Raw genomic sequence first — 24,083 nt, 5'->3', positions numbered from 1 at the left:
TATCTATTTACAACAGGTCCTTGAGCGATGTAGCATTTAAATAATGTTGTTGATGTAAAAGGACAAGACAAGAAGCAAAGGCGAAGGTGTTTCCGTGTTTGCTCATGACATTGCACTGATGAAGTATTATCACACCTGGACCCCCATCAGACAGTTATCACCAACGCTGCTGATAAAAGCAATAGGTTTGAAGAAAGTAAGTTCGATGAATGGAGAATCTTTCTTTCCTTCACATGCAGTATTATGTGGAACTACCATCCCCACATGTGGTAGCTTGGTCAGTTTATGGAGATATTTCAGCGGTTCTGGTGTTTATGTGGAACTTTTAAAAACATTTACATGTGTTTACTATAAGTGAAGAACTATGTTATAATTCAGTCAGCTTAATCTTTAAGCAGTGAATGTAGGAGAATATCTGGGTTTGGTCGAATAATTGGGCTGCAAATGGTGCAAATGGGGAACAAATGATGCAGCGGTAGAGTTGCTGCCTTACAGACAACGGGGGCTGTCCATACGGAGTTTGTACATTCCCCCCGTGATCTGTGTGGGTTTACTCCGGGTGCTCCGATTTCCTCCGATACTCCAAAAATGTTTGTAGTTTAATCGGCCTGGTAAAATTGTCCTTATTGTGTGTTGAGGAGCAATATCTCATATTCTGCTTGGGTAGTTTACAACCCAAGGTATGAACATTGAATTCTCCAATTTTAGGTAACTTCTAACAAGCAAACCCCCACTCCCCCTACTCCCACACCCACCTTTTCTTTGTCCCCATTGGTCTCCCTTGTGCCCCATCTGGACCCACACCTTTTTCTCCTCTACCTCCACGCATTCCTTCTATGGGAATTGTGGGAAGAACTGAGCTGTTCTTCCATTTTGTCTTTCAACATGGGCAATAATTGCTTCTGTGGGAATTAAACTTTACTCCAGGTAATTGCTTCAGGTGACAATAGACAATAGACAATAGGTGCAGGAGGAGGCCATTCGGCCCTTCGAGCTAGCACTGCCGTTCAATTGTGATCATGGCTGATCATTCTCAATCAGTACCCCGTTCCTGCCTTCTCCCCATACCCCCTGACTCCGCTATCCTTAAGAGCTCTATCTTGCTCTCTCTTGAATGCATTCAGAGAATTGGCCTCCCCTGCCCTCTGAGGCAGAGAATTCCACAGATTCACAACGCTCTGGCTGAAAAAGTTTTTCCTCATCTCAGTTCTAAATGGCCTACCCGTTATTCTTAAACTGTGGCCCCTTGTTCTGGACTCCCCCAACATTGGGAACATGTTTCTTGCCTCTAACGTGTCCAACCCCATAATAATCTTATACGTTTCGATAAGATCTCCTCTCATCCTTCTAAATTCCAGTGTATACAAGCGTAGTCGCTCCAGTATTTCAACATATGATAGTCCCGCCATTCCGGGAATTAACCTAGTAAACCTATGCTGCATGCCCTCACTAGCAAGAATATCCTTCCTCAAATTGCACACAGTACTCCAGGTGCGGTCTCACTAGGGCCCTGTACAACTGCAGAAGGACCTCTTTGCTCCTATACTCAACTCCTCTTGTTATGAAGGCCCACTTTCCATTGGCTTTCTTCACTGCCTGCTGTAGCTGCATGCTTCCTTTCAGTGACTGATGCACTAGGACACCCAGATCTCGTTGTACGTCCCCTGTTCCTAACTTGACACCATTCAGATAATACTCTGCCTTCCTATTCTTACCACCCAAGTGGATAACCTCACACAAATCCACATTAAACTGCATCTGCCATGCATCCGCCCACTCACACAACCTGTCCAAGTCACCCTGCAACCTCATAGCATCTTCCTCACAGTTCACACTACCACCCAGCTTTGTATCATCTGCAAATTTGCTAATGGCGACCCATAGAGTTAAAATAAATAAACCTGCTGAACAGAAGGATGTTAGTGAGCTCAAGGCTACACATAGACCCACTCTGATCTTCCTTGTAGATGAACATATCTGTTTCCAGTGGAAAATTACAGAATGCTGGATCACAATAGTTAACCATGTAAAAAAAATGCACTTGACTAACCTTGCTCTTCTGCTATCAAAAATGGTATAAATATACTATATGCTTTGAATATGCAGAACAGTCTCTTGCTTGACTGCTCCCCTTGTCTGACACATTATAGCAAATAAAGTAGCTGCAGTTTGATAGTCACTCGCATCTCATGTAATTTATTCTGACAGTTTTGGAGGTTCAGACGAGATCACAATCTCTTCCACCGACTAGGGTTCGTGCAAACACAGCTCTCGTAACAACTGAGACAGCCGGCACTAAATAAAAAGGTAAGGATTTCTCTTACATCGTGTCTTTTCTGCCACGAGTACCTTCTTGAATCCAGGTGGGCGAAGGGCGCTGCCGAAGCCGGAATAAACGTGAATGACATTTGGTTGTTCAGGTTCGAGGACTTTGAGTGTGGGTTTGAGTCTCATTGTATGAGTAAGTCAGGTACCTGTGTAAGAGTTAGTATTGTAATATGGGTAATTCTGAATGCTAAGAGAAGCCATGTAAAATGAACTCCGAGGATATATGTACAGAACATGCATTATGAACCAGAGAGTGTAACGAAAATAGAGAAATGACCAGAGTGGACCAAGGGGAAAGGTTTATCCCCTGACAGAACACATGGAATAGAGTGCCTGCAGGTGGTTTTATAAAAGAAAGAAAAACATGGTTGTAAAGATGTTGGGTGTCCCCAGTTTGTGGGTGGGGGTCAGGAAGCAGATAAAAGAAGAGAAAAGTCTAGACGTAAGGGTAGAGAATATGAGAAGCAGAAATGTGGAATAACGTGTAGCCAAATGTCGGGTGAATGCTAAGGTCACAGTTGTTAACAGTGGGCTTTCCCATCCAGTTGGCTCTACTCTCCTGTATTCCTGCAGTGAGCAGTGAGTATTGCATGTAGCATATCTCAGTAGAGGCAGCCTGCAAGGATCCTGAGGAAATGTTCCTAAGATTGAGAACAGAAAAAACATACAAGAAAAGGGAAGCAAGAATAGGCCACCTCATGAAGAAGGGAGTTGACCCAAAACATCACCTATTCCTTTTCTCCAGAGATTCTGTCTGACCCGCTGAGTTACTCCAGCACTTTGTGTCCATCACCTGGCCCATCGTGTTTGCCTCACTATTCAATATGATTATGGTTGATCTAAGCTGACCTCAACTCCTCTTCTGTGCCAGAACCACCAATTCTGAGAGTATCGAGGTGGTTCTGTGCCAGAACCACCAATTCAGTCATGATCTATTCGGGTTATGCCTTCTCCCTGCTCCCGTTGGGCAGAACATACAGCAGGTTGAAAATGCACACGACCAGATTCAGGACCATCTTCTTGCTATTTGGCTTCTGAATGGTCCTTCCACAGGCTAGGTACAGTCTGATTCACCTCAACTATTTGTGGACATTGAACTTTGTCTTTGGAGCTGTTATGCCAGATTGCTCAGGATTATATTCTGCACTCTGTGCCTTCTCCTACGCTCTACCCATTGTACTTGAGTTTGTCTTGATTGTATTTATTTATAGTAATATCTGACTGATTGGATAGCATGCAAAACAAAGCTTTTCACTGTACCACTGTACACTTGACAATAACAAACCTAAACCTAAACTTACAGGTGGAAACATCTCAACAACGACTCAAACAAGACATAAAAGAGATTGCATAAACATGAGTTAGTGCTGCTGCCTCACAGTTTCAGGATCCAAAGATAGACACCAAAAGCTGGAGTAACTTGGCAGCATCTCTGGAGAAAAGAAATAGGTGATGTTTCGGGTCGAGAACCATCTTGAGACTTATGTTTCGGGTGAGACCTTTCTACAGACCATGTTGGTTTCCCACCAGCTGCTTCAGTTTCTCACATCCTAAATCTCACGTCGAAGCCTTGGGATCTTTTGTGTGGTAGATTTGAAACAACAAATAGAGTTTAAGGTTGGTTTACTGGTCTAATACTCTAGAGAAGCATTGTCACCACTAAAGTTATATAGAGGCCAGAGTTTTGTAAGTGACCTTGGTTCAATCAAGGTTCCCACAGTTACATTTAGCAGATTTCCTTTTTTGCTATTTGTGCAGTGGCATTTGTCATTAAGGGCTCAGTAAGTGTGCAGCAAGCCAGAACTAATTTCAATCTTATTGGCAGAGTGTATCAATTTTTGTGCAATATTTATGAATGAGATCTATCTGTCCTTTTAAAATCTCCGCACAATATTTGTGGATCGGTCGATCTGTTTCAATCTCTTTAAAGTCTTTGAGCTACTTCATTCTCTACAGCACTTGTACATGGGTGTATCTGACCCATTCTCATCTTGACATAATATGTGTGGATGTGTATATCTGGTCCATTCCCATCTCTGTATAGCGTGGTCACCTCATCTACATGACCTCACCCTCGCTGAGATATCACAGTGTTCAGGAAGCGTTGGACAGAATGACCATGACTGTGGCCATGGCCAGCATCCTGTCGATTGCTCAGTATGGGGTGATTGCTGGTCGGCGTGGACTCGGTGGTCTTAAGGGCCTATTTCGCGCTGTATCTCTAAAGGCAGGGTTGAGACTGAGACAAATGGGCATGGTGGTCGTATAGACAATGGTGGGCTGAAGGTCCTGATTTTATGCTGCAAAATGCTATGACTAATGTACTTCAACAATGCCCCACGGTGCATCACGAACTGATGTAGAAACATAGGAGCAGAAGTGGGCCAATTAACTCCTCAACCTTTCAATAAGATCATGGTTCATCGTCTAACTTCACTCAATATTCCTGATCACTTGTCCTGGCAGGCCGCACGGCTGGACACACAAGACCCGGTGGAACAGCTTGGGCAGTTTACAATCCAGTGGCATGAATATTGATTAACCTCAAAATGCCTACTCCTGCACCTATTTTCTATGTTTCTATGTTTCTTTAAGGTACATACTTTTATTCTGAGGCTATGGCCTCTAGTCCTAGACTCTCCCACCAGTGGAAACATACCCTCCACATCCACTATATCCAGGCCTTTCACTATTCGGTAAGAATCAATGAGGTCACCCCTCATCCATCTAAACTCCAACGAGTACAGGCCCAGTGCCATCAAACGCTCATCATATGTTAACCCACTCATTCCTGGGATCATTCTCGTAAACCACCTCTGGACCCTCTCCAATGACAGCACATCCTTCCTCAGATATGGGGCCCAAAACAGTTCTCAATGCTCCAAATGCGGTTTGACCAGTGCCTTATAAACCCTCAGCATTGCATCCCTGTTTTTATAACCGTCCTTTCGAAATAAATGCGTTTGCCTTTCTCACTACTGATTCAACTTGCAAATTGGAAATCGTCCTCGAGTACTTCTGTAATTTGCATCAGTAAAGTCATACGTATTTGGCACAAAGTATAAAAATTTGCCTCCTATCAGGTGTGGGAGATCAGGGTGCAGTCTTGTTTCTCTGGAAACCATGCTTGCTGCCTACTATTTGCATCTATATATCCCTTCATTATTGCCTCTTACACAGCCAACAATGGACCACCGTTGGCGCTACCTTTCCTTGGTCATCGGTGCCGGCTCTAATTTGTTCTGAACCTTTTCAGACCTCTAGTTTCTGTCTCCCTGACTCTCAGTCTGAAGAAGGTTCTCGACCCGAAACGTCACCAGAGATGCTGCCTGACCTGCTGAGTTACTCCAGCACTTTGTGTCCCTTTTTGTGTATTCACCAGCAACTGCAGTGTAGTTTAGTTTAGTGTAGTGATACAGTGTGGAAACAGGCCCTTTGGCACACAGAGTCTGTGCTGAGCAGGGACACAAGATCAATTTACAGAAGCCAGACAACCTACAAATCTGTATGTCTTTGGAATGTGGGAGGAAACCAGAGATCCTGGAGAAAACCCACGCGATCACAGGGAGAACGTACAAATTCCATAAAGACAGCACTCGTAGTCAGAATCGAGCTTGAGTCTCTGGCGCTGTAAGCAGGAACTTTACCGCTATGTCACTGTGCCATCCTTACATTTTCTGTTTCTACCTGATATCTTTGCCGGATTGATTAGTTCAATCAATATACAGATTAAAATCAGTTGCCTTCTAGCAGCACAGTTAAAATTATACATTTCCCTTCTTGCGTGCTTTAACATTCATGCGCTGTTTTACTGAGGGGCAACACTTTGCACAATATTTGTATGTAGGATCCATGTTTCAGTCTCTTTGCAGCATTTGTGGGCCGAGTCCATCTGTCTTGTTTCAATCTTTGCACATTGTTTTGGTGCAGGGTGTATCTGTGCTGTTTCAATCTTTGTACTGCAGCAGGGTAAGTTGGACACCAAGTGCTGGAGAAAGTCAACAGGTCAGGCAGCATCTCTGGAGAACATGAATTCTAAAGAAGGGTCTTGACCCTTAATGTCACCTATCCATGTTCTCAAGAGATACTTGCCTGACCCACTGAGCTACTCCAGCACTTAGTGTCTTTTTTTGCAAACCAGCATCTGCAGTTCTTTGTATCTCCATCAGAAGGTATACCTCATTTTAATCCCTCATAACTGGATATTACCAACAAGGATTTTTTAATTGTTTTAGGATGAATAAGGATGGAGTCAATGTGGCTGCTGCTACCAAGAACCTCCTCACATTATACAGTGACATGGACACAGAAGAGAAAGTTAATTTTTACAACTCTTGGGCAGAGAACTATGAAAAGGTAACGTCTATACATGTTTACTTTAGGGGCTAAGACTCTCGCCATCCAACTGTGCAGTAACTTTGCCACTGTTCCTAGGGCCTCACCATGTATCCTCTATAATGCCAGTTACTCTTTTGTACAAATGTCAATGATGAACAAAATGTCCTGCTTTTGGAAACTTTTTCCCTAAGTTTTCTCCAATTGAATTGTTTTGTTATCTGCTTCATTTCTCTAACTTGATATGCAGTCATATTTAGTTTAGTTTAGTCTAGTTTAGAGATAGAGCACGGAAACAGGCCCTTCGACCCCCTAAGTCTGCACCGACCAGTGATCCCCGCATATTAACACTATCGTACACACACACTAGGGATAATTTACATTTATACCAAGCCAATTAACCTACAAACCTGTCGATATTTGGAGTGTGGGAGGAACCCGAAGATCTCTGAGAAAACCCACGCACGTCACAGGGAGAACGTACAAACTCCGTACAGACAACACCCGTGCTCAGGATTGAGCCCGGGTCTCTGGTGCTGTAAGGCAGCAACTCTATTGCTGTGCCACCGTGCCGCCCTATCTTGCCACAAATAATATTGCCAAGCAGAAGGTGACCATTCAGCCCATTGAATTTATACTAGCACTTTGGTAGACATTTCCACAATTTTAAGAGTATTTGAAATGTTCCCATTCAGAGAATGGCAGCCTATTTATCGGCTTATTTATCTGCAACATCACCATGGTTTTCAGACACCCCATTGCATACTCCAGATTGAATAATGGTCTCGACCCCAAATGTCAGGTATCTATGTTCTCCAGGGATGCTGCCTGACTAGCTGAGTTACTCCAGCAATTTGTGGCCTCCAGATTAGTCCTCCTCCTACCATCCTTAACTGCAAGGTATGGATTGCACAGGGTAAAATCCTTTAACCATCGGACCTCATTAGCAAAATCTCTGTCTCTCCACAGGACGTAAGTGTGATGGATTACCAAGCTCCCAGTCATGGTGTGGAAACCCTCAATTCAGTATATTCGGAAGATCGAAGCAGTGCGCTGGTTTTGGATGTGCCCTGTGGAACAGGAATGGTGGCGGAGCTGGTAAGAGACAAACTCTAATCAAATGTCACAAGAGATAATGATGTGAAACCGTGCCATCTGTGCCCATGCCGGTGTGCTAGTGAAGTGGTCCCAGAGTCAATCTGTTTCTTACTGTGGATGTGGACAGAAATAATGAAATTCTCAACACCACAGTTTCTTTCGCAAATCTGAATGGCCAAAATTTTATAAATAACTTCATTTTCAGAATTGTACCTTCCATCAAACATACCACATCTAGAAGTTGTGTTGTTTATTGAAAATGTCCCCGTGTTGATTCAGATGCTAGAATTCTGAACTAAGAACAGAGCTTGCTGCAAATATTCAGCAATGCAGGCAGTGTCTGTGGAGAGAGAAGCAGAGTTAATGCGAGAGAGCATTAAATAGGTCAAACTGGGATAGAAATAGTGTGTTGCTTTAGTTCAATGACTCTAACCATTTAAGCTTTAATAACGATTCAGCAGTTTCCACGGTGATCTTCTCTGGTAATAGCATCAGATGTAAGGCACAAAAACAGACTGCTGGAGGAACTCGGCAGGTCAGATTGCAAGCTTGAATGGAAAAAGGACAGACGATGTTTCAGGTCGGGATCTTTCTTCAGACTGATGGAGTCGAGAGGTGAGAGCTGGTAGAGAGGTGAGGGGGAGGGCTGGGCCCAGAGCTGGCAAATGAGAGGTGGACCCAGGTGAGGAGGGATTGTTTGGTAGATGAGATCAGATGGAGGGGAGAAAGGTGAGGTAGTGCCCAACACTGGAGATGATAAGTGGGAGAAGCCAAGAGGTTGTAAATGTTTGAATCAGATAAGAAACGAAGGTGGGGAATGCAACATAGAACGTGAGGGAGAGATAATGAGTAGAAGGGAATGGGGTAGGGGGTAGGGAGAAGATAGGAAACTGAGAGACCTGAATTGAGGAGGGATGGGTGATGTACAGTTGGAAAGGAGTGGAAAGAAAGGGGAGCGGGTAAAGAAGAGGGGAGCTGGTGAAGTTGATGAAATTGGCGAGTTCTGCATGGGTGCAAGAAGCAGCCCAATGCAGTCATCATGCAGTGGAGAAAGAGTTGGGGAGAGGTGCCAGCATGCATTTGGGCAAAGAATGTTCAACAAAAAGACAGGCATAGTGGGAAGGCTCATGACCAGAGCTTTGATTTAAAGAAACTGAGAAAGATCAAAAGAAAAATTGTTGATCTCTCAGGCTTTCCTGATAGTCATAGTGTCAGACAAACAGCATGGAAATAGGCCCTTCAGCCCAACTTGCCCATGCCAACTAACTTACCCCATCTACACTAGTCCCACCTGTCCGCGTTTGGCCCATATCCCCCTAAACCTATCCGATCCATGTAACTATCCAAATGTTGTTTTAATGTTGTGATGGTACCAGCCTCAACTACCTCCTCCCTCAGTTTGTTCTACTCTTTGTGTAACAATGCTACCCCTCAGGTTCCTATTAAGTCTTTTCCCCCCTCATCTTAAACGTATGTCGTCTGGTCCTTGATTCCCCTACTCTGGGTAAAAGGCATTTGTGCATTTACCCTTTCTATTCCAAATGATGGGGAATGAAATTATAAGCATTCCATTTATTCCACCCAGTGGCTTCCAATTATCACCTCCAGTATTGGTTACCATCTCCACCCTTCTCTCCCCCACCTGACACATCTACCAATCAACCCCTCCACACCTGCATCCACCTGCCAGCTCTGCCACCACCCTTTCCGCTCACTTCTCTCCACCAGCAATCTCCCCTTTATTCCATTAGTGTGGAGGAGGTTCCTGGCCCAAAGCATTGTCCGCCTCTTTCCCATCAACATCTCGGTTGTACTGGTAATGGGGGCCAAGGAATTGGAAGTTGTTCCAGTGCTGGTGAACGTATGAGATGTTCTGAATGTTGGTGGGAAAGGGTTGGACTAGAGGGGATAAGATAGATTTATTCACAAAATGCTGGAGTAACTCAGCAGGTCAGGCAGCATCTCGGGAGAGAAGGAATGGGTGACGTTTCGGGTCGAGACCCTTCTTCAGACTGATGTCAGGGGGCGGGACAAAGGAAGGATATAGGTGGAGACAGGAAGATAGAGGGAGATCTGGGAAGGAGGAGGGGAAGGGAGGGACAGAAGAACTATCTAAAGTTGGATAAGATAGAGTTGAGTTATGAGGAAATAAGTTCAATGGGGGCAAGTTATCCATTTCCTTCCACAGATGCCACCTGACCTGCTGAGTTCCTCCAGTAGTCTGTTTTTGTTTTCGCTCAACGTTCCAGCATCTTATGGATCTTATGGGTGACACCTTATGGACAGGATAGGTTTGGGCGATATGGACCAATCCATATCCCCACAGTTCGGACTAGCGTAGCTGGGTCTTGTTGGCCGGTGTGGGCAAGTTGGGCAAGGTGAAATGCAGAAAATTCTGATTCCTTCAGATGCAGAAACTGGGCTTCAAGAACTTCCATGGAATGGATGGCAGTGAAGAAATGCTGAAGATATCTGAATCCAAAGGAATGTACCAGAAGCTGATGCACTGTCTGATAACTGCGGATAAACAGCTGCCCGTAAAAGAAGGTAAATGGCTGATATCATCTGTTTTAATGGAAATCCAGGAGAGAAGCACATTTATTCTGTAGAATAATCTTTGAGCATAGAGTTTGTGCCCAATATTGAAGAGATCTTCTTGTCGTCAAGGAACAAGATGCTTAGTGGTTAGTCAGACTTATCTAACTTTAATGGAAGTATAAGAAAATAACTGCAGATGCTGGTATATATCGAAGGTATTTATTCACAAAATCCTGGAGTAACTCAGCAGGTCAGGCAGCATCTCAGGAGAGAAGGAATGGGTGACGTTTCAGGTCGAGACCCTTCTTCAGACTGATGTCAGAGGGGCGGGACAAAGGAAGGATATAGGTGGAGACAGGAAGATAGAGGGAGGTCTGGGAAGGAGGAGGGGAAGAGGGGGAGAGAGGAACTATCTAAAGTTGGAGAAGTCGATGTTCATACCACTGGGCTGCAAGCTTCCCAGGCGAAATATGAGGTGCTGATCCTCCAATTTCCGGTGGGCCTCACTATGGCACTGGAGGAGGTCTATGACAGAAAGGTCAGACTGGGAATGGGAAGGGCAGTTGAAGTACTCGGCCACCGGGAGATCAGTTTGGTCAATGCGGACCGAGCGCAGGTGTTGAGCGAAGCGATCGCCGAGCCTGCGCTTGGTTTCGCCGATGTAAATAAGTTGACATCTAGTCTTCCCAGGTGAGACAAAGGTTCACCTGCACCTCCTCCAACCTCATCTATTGCATCCGCTGCTCTAGATGTCAACTTATTTACATTGGCGAAACCAAGCGCAGGCTCGGCGATCGCTTCGCTCAACACCTGCGCTCGGTCCGCATTGACCAAACTGATCTCCCAGTGGCCGAGCACTTCAACTCCCCTTCCCATTCCCAGTCTGACCTTTCTGTCATGGACCTTCGCTCAACAGGTCAGGTGTTTCATTTAATTTAATCTCTAAGAGCATATGCATCTCTTTCAGATGTGTGTGAATATCTGTGTTGCATATCTGCTTGTTGTTGAAATATCCTGCAGGTACCTACGATGTTGTGATGGTTGTTGGTGGAATACTCCAGCAACATCTGCCATGGGAAATCCTTCCAGAATTGCTGAGAATCACCAAAACAGGTCAGTACAAAGTTCAGAAAGGGCAGAAGTAACTCAGCAGATCAGGGAGTATCTCTGGAGAACATGGATATGTGATGTTTGAGGACTTGACCCAAAACGTCACATCTCCATGTTCTCCAGAAATGCTGCCTGACCCGCTGAGCTAATCCAGTACTCCTTCAGAATGTTAACAATCACCTGCAATTCCTTGTTTCTACTCAGTAGAAAGGTCCCACAAATGAAGTGGTATCATTAGAACAGCCAAAGGAAGGAGCACACAACCCAAATAAAACATACAGGCCATGTTTAACTGGTAGAGCAAAATGGCAAGGTCACTTCACACTGACCCATACAAAAGGGATCTGGTGTTACAGAAGGATCACTCTAACTGAGCTGCACTCTAGGGTGCTGGAGTTACAGCAGGAGCACTCCACACTGAAGATGGACACAAAATGCTGAAATAACTCAGCAGGTCAAGAGTCTAGAGAGTCAAGAGTGTTTTATTGTCATATGTCCCAGATAAAGCAATGTAATTCTTCCATGCAACAAAACAGAATATGTAAACATTACACTGTAAACAAGGGAATAAACGAGAAAAAAAAGTTCTGTGTGTGTGTATATATATATTTTTACACACATATACATACACACACACAGACATACATGCACATAAAACAAACAAACATTTCGGGTCAGGACCCTTCTTAGAAACATAGAAACATAGAAAATAGGTGCAGGAGTAAGCCATTCGGCCCTTCGGCTGATCATCCAACTCATTATCCCGTACCTGCCTTCTCTCCATACCCCCTGATCCCTTTAGCCACAAGGGCCACATCTAACTCCCTCTTAAATGTAGCCAATGAACTGGCCTCAACTACCTTCTGTGGCAGAGAATTCCACAGATTCACCACTCTCTGTGTGAAAAAAAACTTTCTCATCTCGGTCCTAAAAGACTTCCCCCTTATCCTTAAACTGTGACCCCTTGTTCTGGACTTCCCCAACATCGGGAACAATCTTCTATCTGAAGAAGTCTGAAGAAAGGTCCCGACTTGAAAAGTCACCTGTCCATTTTCTCCAGAAATGCTGTTTGACCCGCTGAGGTATTCTATAATTTTGTGTCTATCTTTGGTACAAACCAACATCTGCAATTCCTTTTTATTTCACTCCATGTTGAGCTGTATTGTAACATAGAAACATAGAAACATAGAAAATAGGTGCAGGAGTAGGCCATTCGGCCCTTCGAGCCTGCACCGCCATTCAATATGATCATGGCTGATCATCCAGCTCAGTAGCCTGTACCTGCCTTCTCTCCATACCCCCTGATCCCTTTAGCAAAAAGGGCCACATCTAACTCCCTCTTAAATATAGCCAATGAACTGGCCTCAACTACCTTCTGTGGCAGAGAATTCCACAGACTCACCACTCTCTGTGTGAAGAAATGTTTTCTCATCTCGGTCCTAAAAGACTTCCCCCTTATCCTTAAGCTGTGACCCCTGGTTCTGGACTCCCCCAACATCGGGAACAATCTTCCCGCATCTAGCCTCTCCAACCCCTTAAGAATTTTATATGTTTCTATAAGATCCCCCCTCAGTCTTCTAAATTCCAGCGAGTACAAGCCCAGTCTATCCAGTCTTTCCTCATATGCAAGTCCCGCCATCCCAGGGATTAATCTGGTGAACCTTCTCTGTACTCCCTCTAAGGCAAGAACGTCTTTCCTCAGGTTAGGAGACCAAAACTGCACACAATACTCCAGGTGCGGTCTCACCAAGGCCCCGTACAACTGCAGCAGAACCTCCCTGCTCCTAAACTCAAATCGTCTTGCTATGAATGCCAACATACCATTCGCTTTCTTCACTGCCTGCTGCACCTGCATGCTTGCTTTCAATGACTGGTGCACCATGACACCCAGGTCACGTTGCATCTCCCCTTCTCCCAATCGGTCACCATTCAGGTAATACTCTACTTTCCTGTTCTTGCCGCCAAAGTGGATAACCTCACATTTATCCACATTATATTGCATCTGCCATGCATTTGCCCACTCGCCTAATCTATCCAAGTCACTCTGCAGCCTCCTAGCATCCTCCTCGCAGCTAACACTGCCACCCAGCTTCGTGTCATCCGCAAACTTAGAGATGTTGCATTCAATTCCCTCGTCCAAATCATTAATATACACTGTAAATAACTGGGGTCCCAGCACTGAGCCTTGCGGTACCCCACTAGTCACTGCCTGCCATTCCGAAAAGGACCCGTTTATTCCTACTCTTTGCTTCCTGTCCGCCAACCAATTTTCTATCCACCTCAAAACTGAACCCTCAATACCGTGTGCTTTAAGTTTGTACACCAATCTCCTATGTGGGACCTTGTCGAAGGCCTTCTGAAAGTCCAGATATAACACATCGACTGGTTCTCCCTTATCCACTCTACTAGTTACATCCTCGAAAAATTCTATAAGATTCGTCAGACATGATTTGCCTTTGGTAAATCCATGCTGACTTTGTCCGATGATTTCACCACTTTCCAAATGTGATGCTATCACATCTTTAATAACTGACTCTAGCATTTTCCCCACTACCGATGTTAGGCTAACTGGTCTATAATTCCCCGTTTTCTCTCTCCCTCCCTTTTTAAAAAGTGGGGTTACATTAGCTACCTTCCAGTCCTCAGGAACTACTCCAGAATCTAAAGAGTTTTGAAAAATTATCACTAATGCATCCACTATTTCTGAGGCTACTTCCTTAAGCACTCTGGGATGCAGCCTATCTGGCCCTGGGGATTTATCTGCCTTTAATCCATTTAATTTACCTAACACCACTTCCCGACTAACCTGGATTTCCCTCAGTTCCTCCATCTCATTAGACCACCGGTCCCCTGCTATTTCCGGCAGACGGTTTATGTCTTCCTTAGTGAAGACAGAACCAAAGTATTTGTTCAATTGGTCTGCCATCTCCTTGTTCCCTATGATCAATTCACCTGTTTCCGACTGCAAGGGACCTACATTTGCCTTAACTAATCTTTTTCTCTTGACATATCTATAAAAGCTTTTGCAGTCTGTTTTTATGTTCCTTGCCAGTTTTCCCTCATAGTCTATTTTCCCTTTCCTAATTAAGCCCTTTGTCCTCCTCTGCTGGACTCTGAATTTCTCCCAGTCCTCTGGTATGCTACTTTTTCTGGCTAATCTGTATGCTTCATCTTTTGTTTTAATACTATCCTTGATTTCCCTTGTTAGCCACGGATGCACTACCTTTCCTGGTTTGTTCTTTTGCCAAACTGGGATGAACACTTGTTGTAGTTCATCCATGCGACCTCTAAATGCCTTCCATTGCATGTCCACCGTCAACCCTTTCAGCATCAATCGCCAGTCTATCTTGGACAATTCACGCCTCATACCCTCAAAGTTACCTTTCTTTAAGTTCAGAACACTTGTTTCTGTATCGACTTTGTCACTCTCCATCCTAATGAAGAACTCTACCATATTATGATCACTCTTGCCCAAGGGGCCTCGCACAACAAGACTGCTAACTAACCCTTCCTCATTACTCAATACCCAGTCTAGAATGGTCTGTTCTCTCGTTGGTTCCTCGACATGTTGGTTTAGAAAACCATCTCTCAAACATTCCAAGAAATCCTCTTCCTCAGCACCCCTGCCAGTTTGGTTCACCCAATCTATATGTAGATTGAAGTCACCCATTATAACTGCTGCACCTTTAGTGCATGCATTTCTAATTTCCTGCTTGATGCCATCCCCAACCTCACTACTGCTGTTAGGTGGCCTGTACACAACTCCCACTAGCGTTTTCTGCCCCTTAGTGTTTCGTAGCTCTACCCATATCGATTCCACTTCCTCCAAGCTAATGTCCTTCCTTTCCACTGCTTTAATCTCCTCTCTAACCAGTAACGCTACCCCACCTCCTTTTCCTTTCTGTCTATCCCGCCTGAATATAGAATATCCCTGGATGTTGAGCTCCCAGCCTTGGTCACCCTGGAGCCATGTCTCCGTAATCCCAACTATATCATAATCATTAATAACTATCTCCACATTTAATTCATCCACCTTATTACGTATACTCCTTGCATTGAGACACAAAGCCTTCAGGCTTGTTTTTACAACTCTCTTACCCCTTATACAATTATGTTGAAAAGTGGCCCTTTTTGATTTTTGCCCTGGATTTGTCTGCCTACCACTTTTACTTTTCACCTTGCTACTGTTGCTTCTACCCTCATTTTACACCCCTCTGTCTCTCTGCTCCTGCTCCCATCCCCCTGCCACATTAGTTTAAATCCTCCCCGACAGCACTAGCAAACACTCCCCCTAAGACATTGGTTCCATTCCAGCTCAGGTGCAGACTGTCCTGTTTGTACTGGTCCCACCTCTCCCAGAACTGGTTCCAATGTCCTAAAAATTTGAATCCCTCCTCCTTGCACCATTTTTCAAGCCACGTATTCATCTGAAATATCCTCCTTTTCCTACTCTGACTAGCACTTGGCACTGGTAGTAATCCAGAGATTATTACCTTTGAGGTCCTACTTTTTAGTTTATCTCCTAGCTCTCTAAATTCACCTTGTAGGACCTCATCCCGTTTTTTACCTAAATCGTTGGTGCTAACGTGCACCACAACAACTGGCTGCTCACCCTCCCCCTCCAGAATGTTCTGCAGCCGCTCTGAGACATCCCTGACCCTTGCACCAGGGAGGCAACATACCATCCTGGAGTCTCGTTTGCGACCGCAGAAACGCCTATCTATTCCCCTTACAATCGAATCCCCTATCACTATAGCCCTTCCACTCTTTTTCCTCCCCTCCTGTGCTGCAGAGCCACCCACGGTGCCATGAACTTGGCTGCTGCTGCCTTCCCCTGATGAGCCATCTCCCCCAACAGTATCCAACATGGTATATCTGTTGAGGAGGGAGATGACCGCAAGGGACTCCTGCACTACCTTCTTAATGCTACGCTGGCTAGTGGCCACCCGTTCCCTTTTTGTCTGCTTAACCTTTACCTGTGGTGTGGCCAACTCCCTAAATTTGCTATTCACGACTTTCTCAGCATCGCGGATGCTCCAGAATGAATCCAACCGCAGCTCCAACCTTTCAATGCGGTCTACCAGGATCTGCAGCTGGACACATTTTCTGCACACGTAGTCATTAGGGACACCGTCAGTATCCCTGAATTCCCACATGCTACAGGATGAGCAAACCACGGGGCCGATCTCAGCTGACATGGCTTACCCTTTGTATTAAATCAATCCCCTTAAATTAAATCAAATCAGCACACTCCCTATTTAAAAATCATAATCCTTTTAAGCTGTACCTTTAACTAAAAAACCCAGAACCCTTAACTCAAAGTGCTATCAGAAGGCAGAAATACAAACCTGGGGTTACTCACCAATCAGCTGCTCCCTCCAGTCCGCGTTACTTTTTCAAGTGTGACGCGCTAATGGAACGTTGTAGAGAGTGGTACGCTCCCACCTCTCCAACGGCTCCTGGGCCTCTGTGGAACAAAAGCCTCGCGCTCGATTTTAAACTCACCGCGCGGACGCTGTACCAGTCGCTCCCACCTCTCCAACGGCTCCTGGGCCTCTCTATGAACTGTAGGAGCAAAATAGAAGGCCACACAGAGTTGGTGTTTGAAGTAACGGACGATTTATTAAACTGGTCGCACCAGGAGGCCAGCCAAAGCTGACCTGTCAAGTGTGTCTTTGATACATTTTTTATATTCTCAGATGACAAGATTACTCAGAAACTTGACTAACAGTAAATCGAGGTCTTAAGTATAGAAACGACTAACAATGAAGCGTTTTTGTTAAGAAGGTTTTGCTCAGGGACTCGTTTAACAATAAAACGAGGTCTTAATTACAGAATGGAACTCAGAAACACTTAATTAGGTGACAAACAGCATGAGATGATTATCCACAAGTCTAAATTCATTAGCAGTAGATCCAAATTACTGTTGCAATGATGGGTGCACTCATGCATAATCAATGAAATTCCTGTTAGGCTTTGAATGCGGTTTCCTGCCACCACATTAGCACAATCCACATCCCTATTTACTAATTATTAGCCCTCACTATTGTTTACCCTACAACATGAACAAACGTGATTCCATGCAGTTATGCAGGACATAAAAGAGATTGCATAAACATGAGTTAGTGCTGCTGCCTCACAGTTTCAGGATCCAAAGATAGACACAAAAGCTGGAGTAACTTGGCAGCATCTCTGGAGAAAAGAAATAGGTGACGTTTCGGGTCGAGAACCTTCTTGAGACTTATGTTTCGGGTGAGACCTTTCTACAGAGGGGACCTTTCAGTCTGAAGAAGGGTCTCGACCCGAAACGTCGCCCATTCTTTCTCTCCCGAGATGCTGCCTGACCTGCTGAGTTACTCCAGCATTTTGTGAATAAATACCTTCGATTTGTACCAGCATCTGCAGTTATTTTCTTATATTTCTACAGACCATATTGGTTTCCCACCAGCTGCTTCAGTTTCTCACATCCCAAATCTCACGTCGAAGGGTTACTGGGCTACTGTAATTTACCTCAATGTAGGTTAATAAGAATTAAAGGGGAGAGTGTCATAAATAAGTTGGAGGAATACAGGGAAGTGAGAAAGAGAGGCGATGGTTTGTTGTGATTGTCTCAAATGGGGCTTCCTTCTGCATCATTGTAAGAAAATCTACACGTTCTGTAAAAGCAACAAGCAGGCTGCTCTCCCTCAAGCATCCTACATCTTCCCTTGCCCGCATACAAACCCCTCATCCGCAAGACCAAACCCACAATAAAGACGGTCAAAATATGGCCCGAGGATGCCACCCTACAACTCCAGGACTGCTTTGATCGCACCGACTGGGACCTGTTTGCACAACAGGCCACCTAAGGTTCAGAGGTAGACTTGGAGGAATACGCATCCACTGTGCTCTCCTACATCAACTGCTGTGTGGAGAATGTCTCGGAGGACAAGGAGATAAAGATGTTCCCAAACCCTGGATGAACAAGGAGGTACAGAACCTGCTGAGGGCACGTAACAATGCCTTTAAATCTAGTGACACATCAGCATACAGTGTTGCCAGATCACACCTGAGCAAAGTATTAAAAGGGCCAAAGACACCCATAGGCAACGGGTGGAAGACCACTTCAACACCACGGACACCAGAAGCATGTGGCAGGGTGTCAGGGACATCACTGGCTACAAGAGCAGCCCTGCCTGCCCCCACAGCGATATGGCACTGACCAACGAGCTTAACACCTTCTTTGCCCGCTTTGAAACTGGCAAAACCACCTTGAGTGAAAGAACCCCAGCCAAGGCGGTGGGACAGGTCTTGCAACTGAGCACACAGGAGATACAACGCGCTCTGCAAAGGGTCAACCCACGCAAGGCTGCAGGACCGGATGGAGTTCAAGGAAGGGTACTGAAGGACTGTGCTGAACAGCTGGCTGAGGTATTCACCAGGATCTTTAACCTGTCATTATCTCTGGCTACAGTCCCCAAGTGCCTGAAGTCGGCTATCATAGTTCCGGTGCCGAAAAAAGCAAAGATCTCCAACCTGAACGACTACCGCCCGGTTGCCCTAACGCCGATAGTCATGAAGTGCTTTGAGAGGCTGGTCCTCTCACACATCAAATCCAGCATCCCTGACTCACTGGACCCACATCAATTTGCATACAGGGCAAATAGATCCACAGAGGACGCCATCTCTCTGGCTCTTCACACTGTCCTGACTCACCTAGAGAGACAGGGCACATACGTGAGGATGCTATTCATAGACTATAGCTCCGCCTTCAACACGGTCATCCCCACCAAGCTCATCACCAAACTCCACCAGCTAGGCCTCAGCTCGTCATTATGTGACTGGATCCTGGACTTCCTGCTGGAACGACCGCAGGCAGTGAGAATGGGCCCGCACCTGTCCTCCACTATCACCCTGAGTACCGGCACACCACAGGGCTGTGTTCTGAGCCCCATGCTCTACTCCCTCTTCACACACGACTGTGTTCCTGCATTCGACACCAACACCATTGTCAAGTTTGCAGATGACACAACGGTGATCGGGCTGATCACCAACGGGGATGAAACAAACTATAGAGCGGAGGTGCAGAACCTGGCGGACTGGTGCTCGGATAACAACCTGTCCCTAAATACCACCAAGACCAAGGAGCTGATCATCAACTTCCGTAGGTCACATAACGGGGAATATGCCCCGATCTCTATCAACGGGGACAGTGTGGAGAGAGTGTCCAGCTTCAAGTTTCTGGGCACTCACATTTCGGAGGACTTAACATGGTCCAATAACACTGCTGCGCTGGTCAAGAAGGCACAACAAAGACTGTTCTACTTAAGAACACTGAAAAAGTCTGGTCTACCCCAACAGCTGCTGACGACCTTCTACCGCTGCACCATAGAGAGCATCCTAACGCATGGCATCCCTGTGTGGTACCTCAGCTGCACGGAGGCAGAAAGGAAAGCTCTACAGCGGGTAGTCCATAGAGCTCAGAGGGCCTTCGGAACACAGCTACCAGACTTGGAGGGCATCTACAACACACGATGCCTCAGAAAAGCCACCAGCATCCACAAAGACTCTTCACACCCCTGCAACAGTCTGTTCGAACTCCTTCCATCGGGCAGACGATACAAGGCCTTCTATGCCCGCACCTCCAGACTCAGGAACAGATTCATCCCCAGGGCCATAGCTGCTATGAACCGGTCCTGCTGAGCCGGATGGCCACAACGCATAGATCAACTTGCACTTTACCCTGTCCAAAACTGTTACAACTGTTTCGTTTCGTTGGGTTGCTGCTGTCTAAATTACCTAAATTATTGCATCGTATGGGAGGCGCATTCCCAATCTCGTTGTACCCCTGGGTACAATGACAATAAAGATATATTGTATTGTATTGTATTGTATTGTGACCTCTGACCAGAACACTTTGCACAGGGAGGTTAATTCCCGGGATGGCGGGACTGTCATATGATGAAAGTATGGAGCGACTGGGCTTGTATTCACTGGAATTTAGAAGGCTGAGAGGGGATCTTATAGAAACATATAAAATTATTAAGGGTTCGGGCACGCTAGATGCAGGAACCATGTTCCCGATGTTGGGGAAGTCCAGAACCAGGGGCTACAGCTTAAGAATAAGGGGTAGGCCATTTAAAACTGAGATGAGGGAAAGCTTTTTCACACAGAGCGTTGTGAATTTGTGGAATTCTCTGCCTCGGAAAGCAGTGGAGGCCGATTCACTGGATGCATTCAAAAGAGAGTTAGATAGAACTCTGCGGGCTTGTGGAATCAAGAGGTATGGGGAGGAACGGAGTAATGATTGTTGATGATCAGCCATGATCACATTGAATGGCGGTGCTGGCTCGAAGGGCCGAATGGCCTACTCTTGCACCTATTGTCTATGTATCTATGTATTTTGCATCAGATTGACGGTGGAATCTTGGATGGAACATTTCAGCTGTTCATGGCCTCTGAAACCTGAGGGAGAACCTGTTGAAACCACTGGGGGTGCGTGGCTCAGATCCCAGTTTAGCATTTATTCACAAAATGCTGGAGTAACTCAGCAGGTCAGGCAGCATCTCGGGAGAGAAGGAATGGGTGACGTTTCGGGTCAAGACCCTTCTTCAGTCTGAAGAAGGGTCTTGACCCGAAACGTCACCCATTCCTTCTCTCCCGAGATGCTGCCTGACCTGCTGAGTTACTCCAGCATTTTGTGAATAAATCGATTTGTACCAGCATCTGCAGTTATTTTCTTATATCCCAGTTTAGCATGGTCTATTTGGACTCTGTTTCTCAGATTCAGAATCCACTCGGTCCTGCGGGAGAGAAATGTGTGACACTCGATATATAAACCTGCTTTATAAATCTGTAGCCTTCAGCCTTAAGAATTGTTTTCCTGTATAAATTGCATCAGATTACCATCGATGTGATGTTGAATGTCACTTAAAAGAAATATCAACATCAGAGTTGGAGCACATGCAATAAACTCCCCACTATATTAATTGAGTTTAATATTGATATTAATAATCAAAATAATAAGAACAATAATGATTCTAATAATTATTATTATTTTAATATATTAGTTTGCTATGAAACATACGTAAACTTCCAAAACAATAAATTGGTCAATAATTTGTTGTGCACCTTATCGTGCATTGCACAGGCAAATTTTCAGACTTGACTTTGGGAAGCATACAATGGGTCCCTTTCTGGGTCCCTCTCTCCCTTAGGGTTGAGTGTTCTCTCAGTGTGGAGTTGAGGTGACTTCTTCAAATGCAGCAGTGAGCAGCAAACGTTGGACCGTGAATGCAACAGGCGTCAGGTCGGAGGATGGCAACACCACGAGCAAATTATGTCAAATATGCTCTCATTCTGCTTTTAGAGTCATAGAGCTGTACAGTATAGAAACGCACCCTTCGACCCAGCTCATCCAGGACAACAAAGTTGCCTAACTGAGTTAGTCCTACTTACCCATGTGTGGCCCATTTCCCTCCAAAGCTTTCCTATCGATATACCTGTCCAAGTGTCTTTTAAATATCATAATTGTATCCACTCCCACCATTCCCTTTGGCAGCAAATTCCATATATGTACCACCCTCTGTGTGAAATAGTTACCCCTCAGGTCTATTATAAATCTTTCCCCACTCACCTTAAACCTAAGCCCTCTCGTTTTAGAACTCCCCAACCCCGGGTAAATTGTTTGGATACTGCAGCGTCTTTAAACTTTGCTCGGTTAATAAAGCAATCGATTGTTCGCGTTAACAGTAACAATTTATTTAGCCACCTAGTTACCGATAACCTTAATACACAGTCAAACATAATGGGCATCAGTTCAAGCCTTGGGATCTTTTGTGTGGTTGATTTGAAACAACAAATAGAGTTTAAGGTTGGTTTACTGGTCTAATACTCTAGAGAAGCATTGTCACCACTAAAGTTATATAGAGGCCAAAGCAAAGGCGCAGGTGTTTCCATGTTTGCTCATGACATTGCACTGATGAAGTATTATCACACCTGGACCCCCATCAGACAGTTATCACCAATGCTGCTGATAAAAGCAATAGGTTTGAAGAAAGTAGGTTCGATGAATGGAGAATCTTTCTTTCCTTCACATGCAGTATTATGTGGAACTACCATCCCCACATGTGGTAGCTTGGTCAGTTTATGGAGATATTTCAGTGGTTCCGGTGTTTATGTGGAACTTTTAAAAACATTTACATGTGTTTACTATAAGTGAAGATCTATGATATAATTCAGTCGGCTTAATCTTTAAGCAGTGAACGTAGGAGAATCTGGGTTTGGTCGAATAATTGGGCTGCAAATGGTGCAAATGGGGAACAAATGGTGCAGCGGTAGAGTTGCTGCCTTATAGCACCAAAGACCTGGGTTCGATCCGGACTACGGGGGCGGTCCATACGGAGTTTGTACATTCCCCCCGTGATCTGTGTGGGTTTACTCCGGGTGCTCCGATTTCCTCCGACACTCCAAAGATGTTTGTAGTTTAATCGGCCTGGTAAAATTGTCCTTATTGTGTGTAGGATTGTATCAGTATCTGGGATCGCTGGTCGGCGTAGACTCGGTGGGCTGAAGGGCCTGTTTCCACGCTGTATCTCTAAACTAAACAAAACTAAAATGTGTAATTCTGACCTTTCTGTCCTGGGCCTCCTCCATTGCCAGAGTGAGGCCACATGCAAAGTTGAGGAGCAATATCTCATATTCTGCTTGGGTAGTTTACAACGCAAGGTATGAACATTGAATTCTCCAATTTTAGGTAACCTCTAACAAGCAAACCCCCACTCCCCCTACTCCCCCACCCCCCTTTTCTTTGTCCCCATTGGTCTCCCTTGTGCCCCACCTGGACCCACACCTATTTCTCCTCAACCTCCACGCATTCCTTCTGTGGGAATTGTGGGAAGAACTGAGCTGTTCTTCCATTTTGTCTTTCAACATGGGCAGTAATTGCTTCTGTGGGAATCAAACTTTACTCCAGTGAATGTACCGTTCAGAGATAGGCTAAACATGCCTGGTTCAGGTGACCCATAGAGTTAAAATAAATAAACCTGCTGAACACAAGGATAAGCTAGTGAGCTCAAGGCTACACATAGACCCACTCTAATCTTCTTTGTAGATAATCAATTCTGTTTTTCAGTGGAAAATTACAGAATGCTGGATCACAATAGTTAACCGTGTAAAAAAAATGCATTTGACTAACTTTGCTCTTCTGCTATCAAAAATGGTATAAATATACTATATGCTTTGAATATGCTCCCCTTGGCTGACACATTATAGCAAATAAAGTAGCTGCAGTTTGATAGTCACTCGCATCTCCTGTAAATTATTCCGAGTTTTGGAGGTTCAAACGAGATCACAATCTCTTCCACCGACTTAGATTCGTGCAAACACAGCTCTGGTAACAGCCGAGACAGCCGGCACTAAAAAAAAGGTAAGGATTTCTCTTACATCGTGTCTTTTCTGCCACGAGTACCTTCTTGAATCCAGGTGGGCGAAGGGCGCTGCCGAAGCCGGAATAAACGTGAATGACATTTGGTTGTTCAGGTTCGAGAACTGTGAGTGTGGGTTTGAGTCTCATTGTATGAGTAAGTCAGGTACCTGTGTAAGAGTTAGTGTTATAATATGGGTAATTCTGAATGCTAAGAGAAGTCATGTAAAATGAACTCCAAGAGGATATATGTACAGAACATGCATTATGG

The 24,083-nt window shown here is 45.0% G+C and overlaps 1 protein-coding gene and 1 long non-coding RNA gene across 3 annotated transcripts; one reads left to right on the top strand and one right to left on the bottom strand.

Annotated features, from left to right (window-relative positions):
- LOC144591706 (methyltransferase-like protein 27) lies at positions 1–18,164 on the top strand. 2 transcript variants are annotated; one of them, XM_078395744.1, is made up of 7 exons: positions 1–196; positions 2,209–2,307; positions 6,564–6,684; positions 7,633–7,761; positions 10,170–10,308; positions 11,320–11,412; positions 17,837–18,035. In XM_078395744.1, exons 3-7 carry the CDS (start codon positions 6,565–6,567, stop codon positions 17,932–17,934), a joined length of 579 nt encoding a protein of 192 aa, XP_078251870.1. In that variant the 5' UTR covers positions 1–196; positions 2,209–2,307; position 6,564; the 3' UTR covers positions 17,935–18,035. The 2 variants fall into 2 exon arrangements, with proteins under 2 accessions (XP_078251870.1, XP_078251871.1); XM_078395745.1 differs by lacking the exon at positions 17,837–18,035 and adding an exon at positions 18,052–18,164 and having other exon boundaries at positions 6–196.
- On the bottom strand, positions 759–23,999 carry LOC144591707 (uncharacterized). Its single transcript, XR_013546992.1, has 3 exons — positions 23,833–23,999; positions 16,915–16,974; positions 759–2,969 (listed from the first exon to the last, which is right to left on the bottom strand). It is a non-coding gene; the product is annotated as an uncharacterized LOC144591707 (long non-coding RNA).
- Positions 24,000–24,083: the final 84 nt, after the last annotated feature.

This window comes from Rhinoraja longicauda, unplaced genomic scaffold (assembly GCF_053455715.1).
Source record: "Rhinoraja longicauda isolate Sanriku21f unplaced genomic scaffold, sRhiLon1.1 Scf001510, whole genome shotgun sequence".
NCBI classification, from domain to species: domain Eukaryota; kingdom Metazoa; phylum Chordata; class Chondrichthyes; order Rajiformes; family Arhynchobatidae; genus Rhinoraja; species Rhinoraja longicauda.
The sequence above is the reverse complement of the archived record's forward strand: the minus strand, read 5'-3'. Positions and strand labels throughout refer to the sequence as shown.